The 5,037-nt window shown below is 48.3% G+C and overlaps 1 protein-coding gene across 4 annotated transcripts in view; it reads right to left on the reverse strand.

Moving 5' to 3' along the window:
* The window catches only part of LOC113210251 (cleavage and polyadenylation specificity factor subunit 6), a 21,238-nt gene that overhangs the window by 5,253 nt on the left and 10,948 nt on the right, over positions 1-5,037 (reverse strand). The window contains exons 2-11 of one of the 4 annotated variants that reach the window (XM_026428255.2): positions 4,781-5,029; positions 4,477-4,704; positions 4,069-4,387; positions 3,894-3,985; positions 3,695-3,821; positions 3,148-3,264; positions 2,262-2,536; positions 1,630-1,771; positions 1,394-1,549; positions 1,179-1,323 (exon numbers count right to left, since the gene is read on the reverse strand). In XM_026428255.2, the coding sequence (XP_026284040.1) occupies positions 1,179-1,323; positions 1,394-1,549; positions 1,630-1,771; positions 2,262-2,536; positions 3,148-3,264; positions 3,695-3,821; positions 3,894-3,985; positions 4,069-4,387; positions 4,477-4,704; positions 4,781-5,029 (1,850 nt within the window). Of the gene's footprint in view, positions 1-1,178; positions 1,324-1,393; positions 1,550-1,629; positions 1,772-2,234; positions 2,537-3,147; positions 3,265-3,694; positions 3,822-3,893; positions 3,986-4,068; positions 4,388-4,476; positions 4,705-4,780; positions 5,030-5,037 lie in introns of all 4 variants that reach the window. The other 3 variants (XM_026428167.2, XM_052273979.1, XM_026428336.2) reach the window with 3 other exon arrangements.

The raw sequence follows: 5,037 nt of genomic DNA on the forward strand, positions 1-5,037 counted from the left end.
GAGAGCACTGCCGCTGTCAACATTGACATCACTGTCGACGGAGACGCGACGACCGAGTCTACTGAAGTTACCACTGAGGCCGAAGAGCTGACTACCGCTGATGTAAACATCGACATTACTGTCGGCGGAGAAACTACTACAACTGAGGCCGCGGAGGAGAGCACTGCTGCTGTGAACATCGATATAACTGTCGGCGGAGACACCACAACCACAGAGGCCGCAGAGGAGAGCACTGCCGCTGTCAACATCGACATCACTGTCGGTGGAAACGCTACAACTGAGGCCGCTGATGTAACTACAGAGGCCGCAGAAGCTAGTGCGGAGGATTCTGAGGAGGACGATAACTCGTCGTCATCGTCGTCGTCGTCGGAAGAGAGCGCTCCCTGGGGCAAGGGATGGCCGTGGATGGCTCAGCCACCAAGCCGGCCCAAGCCACAGCCAAGGTACCCCTACCCCAGCCCTGTCGGTCCGACGTCGTGGGCCGGCCCGAGGAATCCCTCTTCTAACGTCCAGCACCACGTGATCTACCACCACGTCGCCGCCCCTACCAGCCATGTCAGCCACGTCTACCACGGCGCCCCCCTTCACGTTCCCTACGCTTTGGCGCACCCGGCCGTCGCGCCTCACTACGCCCCCGTCGCGGTTCAAACTCAGTCTCGCTCCGGCTCCCGTGGACGCCCCATCCCCTACTACCCCATCTGGACTCAGCGACAAGAGGTCGTGCCCTCCTGGGTACACGCCGGCCCCGCGGTACTGACCACGGGCGGACTTGCAACCGTCTACGAGAAGCGTGGCCCCTCTGGCCCTGCCATCCTCTCGGCTGGTAGCCCTACAGGCCCCGCTATCCTCTCGGCCACCGTCCCAGCTGGTCGCGACCCTCGCGGCCCCGCACGGCCTCGACAGGGTAGGCGCCCATCCAACGCCTGGTTCCAGCAACCCACCGTGTACTGAGGGGAACAAATTTCCCGAGAACGGCAATGTCAGATGACAATTATGGGCATGCCAAATGGTTGAAAATAAAGCAACAATTTTCAAACTGGTTACAAATCCTAACGGTCCAAAACCTCTCGCACAACTCTCACCAAGCATCTGATTGGATTGTGATTGTAGTCCAAGAAGCATTCTAATTTCCATTTCGAGAGCTTTTAAATAATTTCAAGCTCTTGTAGGTTCCTTACCTTTCTCTGTCCCTCTCCCTTTCACGGTCTCTTTCCCGGTCACGGTCTCTGCTGCTCCTCCTATCTCCGTACTCCCGATCTCTGCTCCTGGACCGGTCACGACCTCTTCTCCTGTGGCGATCACGATCGCGAGACCTGGAGCGATCTGAAGCAAAATGGAACTTTCATAGAGGCAAATCAAAATGGAAACAAATGACAAATTAGGTATTACAAACCTCTTCGTCCAGAGCCGTAACTCTTTGTTTCAACTCCATGAAGAGTATCTTGGAGGGAGCTGATAAGGATCTTACACCTGTCATCATTAGCAACTTTTGATTGCTTAATGAGAGAAATGGCTGTCACTAGCGTTTCAATAGCACTGGCATATTCACCTGAAAAATTAACTCAATATTAAAAAATCTCATCACTTACATAATTAGTTACGAACAAGAACAAGATATATAGCACTAACCTGCAGCAGCATCTGACACAGCACGAGCGATAGCTGAACTTGAAACAGTACGATTACGCCCCATGATTTCTTCAAATTCTGTCTCACTGATGGGTGGTGGACCATCTGGTCTGTGGTCAGGTGGTGGAGCGCCATAAGGAACCTACATGAACAAAAAATTATAAACATATTGAACTATGCATGAAATATGTAGAGTATCACAGGAGAACCTGAAGTACACAAAATTGTAAAGGTAGAAAGGTTCATGCAGCACAGGATAAAAATTTGTACAAAACAATTAGATGTTGCTTCTAGTTCAGAAAACATTGGTTCTAACATTCAAACAGTTCATTGCATGAACAAAGTCATAGAAAATAAAGCTTGCATCTCTAAATAATGAAAAAAAAAAACTGTAAGATATTGTGCATAATAATAAGGTTGACTTGATATGCAAAATAATACAGAATGCATGATAAAATAATTCTCCTTACGGTAGAGAGAAGTCAAGGTAGTCTCCTTTTCTACCTCCCATTAATTGGTGCAACTCCATGAACCTTTCTCATAAAAAAAAATTTCACCAAACAAAGTTATGTTGACAAGGAATAATTTTCTCTTGAAAAACTTACGCGATCACTGTTGGGCCAACCGCGTACCTGGGTTGCTGGAGGCGGTGGTCCATACGCATGGGGCGGCCCGTGAGGAGCCATTTGAGGGGGACCGTGAGGGGGGCCATGAGGAGGACCCTGCGGGGGCACTGGGTGGGCTGGGTGCTGGGGGTGAGGGTGAGGAGCGTGAGCGGGGTGTCCAGGGTGCGCGTGCGGGGGTGGACCTTGAGGCTGGTGACCGCCAAAGAAAGCTGGGTTCACGTGAGGGGCAGGGGGACCTTGTGGTGGAGGGCCTCCGTGAGGTGGCGGCGGACCGCCGGGACCTGCAACAAACACCAGTTAAGATCAAATAGAAGTTTGTGTAACTGCACAAAGACCTCCAATTAAACATGACTCAATCACATCAGAAGAGTACCATAGTAATTAAGGACACATCTTGCCAGAGTTGCTTCCTGAATATTAAGTTGCATCACCAAACCAGTACATATTGCCATTAAATAATTTTAAGATTCAAGTGTACATAAAAATATAGCTGGCAAAGACTTCTGATGGGGGTTGGAGGTAATCAAGTGTCAACTGGGCTGAATGCACACAATTGTGTACAGGTGAAAATAAAAAGTACAAATCTACTTCTTTTTTTTAAAAAAAGCACAGGTTGTAGTAAAAGCATGTGACGAAAGTAGTCATGCAAAATAGAAAATAAGTTGAAAGAGTTACAGGAGCGGGTAATATGGGAATAATACATTGGTACGGGAAATAAAAGAGGCAACAAAAATGTGTAACAAGAAAGAAGCAATGTTCCAAATGAAAGAATTACATGACATGTTAAAAGCCCATACAAACAGTACACAAGAAACCCAAACATATCAGTATCAAAGAAGGGAATGGCCAAAAGAGCCTGGCATGGATAGGGATCAGGACCACTATCACTCACCAGCCATCTGGCCGGGGGGTGGGCCCCTTGGGGGCGGACCCTGACCTGGGGGTGGCCCTTGCATTGGTGGGGGCTGGTGTTGTGGGAATCCCTGTGGCTGCCCATGGTGGGGCATGCCTGTCAACAGACGTAAATTATATTACGACAACCAGAGGGCCCGGCCACCGTCAAGTAATAATAATTGTCACCTGTGACCAGGATGGGACAAGCCACTTAACAAAAAGAGACCACGAACAAATCCATACGAGTGTATTAGGTATGTAATAAACGTTGACCTGAGAACCAGCCACCAAAAGACAATTTTCCAACACCCATGCACACCTGAAATGCGCACTCTGAAGATAGAAAAAGCACCACCTGTATTCTACTTTAATACAGCTTGTAACACTTGAGTTGTGAAAAAGGAGCATTTGGCAAGTGGAGGATATTGAGACTGGCAACTGGTGATGGCGAAAATTGACTCTTATCAGGAAGAGAATAATCAAGACTGATAGGGCTTTGATGATGTGAGCTTAAAACAATAGCAGCAAAATTTGAAGTTCTTTACCTGGTGGTCTGCTCCAATCAGGTCTGGGTGGTGGACCTCTCTGATCAGGTCCGGGCCCACCAGGCCCACCAGGACCTGGTGGAGGGCCTCTGGGAGGAACTTGGCCTGGTGGAGGAACTTGGAATGGCTGAGAAGAAACAAAAAATTGTCAGAGACATAGGCAAACAAATCTAAACAAACTGAAGGTTAAAGTTCTAACCGGGTAGTCATACTGGCCCACCATGCCAGGTGGTGGTCTCTGCTGTGGGGGACCTTGAGGACCTTGCTGAGGGGGACCAATTGGAGGAGGGCCTACAAACAACAGAAACGGTAACTGCAAACTGAACAGAACTAGATCTCAGATATAGTCAAAGTAAATGTTAGTCTTGCTGTACCTGACATGCCATTTGCTCGTGGTCCATTCCAATTGTTATGCTGGAAAGGAGGTGGTCCTTGATTGGGAGGGCCTTGAGGATGTCCTTGATGCCCCATCCCAGGTGGGCCAGGCATGCGAGGACCTCCTGGGCCTCCAGGTGGAGGCATACCGGGGGGTGGCATACGGCCACGGATGCCTTGAGGTGGACCCATCATCATTCGTGGCCCGCCAGGGTGTGGACCATGAGGTCCATGAGGCCCTCGGGGTCCATGTGGTCCTTGCTGGTGATGTCCTGAATTGGGGGTAGGAGCAGGTCGAGTCTTGGATTGAGATTCGAACTGAAAAGTAAAAAACACAAGAGGTTACAAATCTGAAAAAACAAGAATATTAAGTATCAAGGAACTGAACCGAGCTGAACAGATCATACTTGATTAAGAGCTTGCTTGGTGGGGAAAGTTACAACAGGACACTGTCCATGAAGCTCTTTTTTGCTGAGACGGTCCATGCACATACGCATACTTGCTTCAGAGCCAAGAGAGATGGCACAGAACCCTTTCGATTGTCCATTTGCTCTGTTTTCAAAAAATTTAACTTCAAGGAAATCATTTACTCCAATACTAAGAACTGCTTCTGTTATATCTTGGTCTGTAGTCCACTGCACATAGAAAAAAACATTAGTTTTTACATAATCCAACATAAACACGAAAAATCAGAAACTATGGATAACTCACCCAAGTCAGATTACCAACATACAGTTGGTAGCGTCTTCCGCCATGATTGGATTGAGAATTGTTATTGCCATGATGGTAAGATGGTCCCCCATTGTTTGGGGACCTTTCATTAGTCTGAGCTGGAGCAGTGGAACTGCTGCTGCTTGTATTCAACTGTTGAGTGGCAGGGGCTTCACCCTCACCACCACTTGACGGTGCACCAATGACGTCATCATAGAGGTCAACACCATCATTACCAAATTCATCCTGCTGAAATA

This window comes from Frankliniella occidentalis, unplaced genomic scaffold (assembly GCF_000697945.3).
Source record: "Frankliniella occidentalis isolate FOCC.00 unplaced genomic scaffold, Focc_3.1 Scaffold322, whole genome shotgun sequence".
Lineage (NCBI taxonomy): Eukaryota > Metazoa > Arthropoda > Insecta > Thysanoptera > Thripidae > Frankliniella > Frankliniella occidentalis.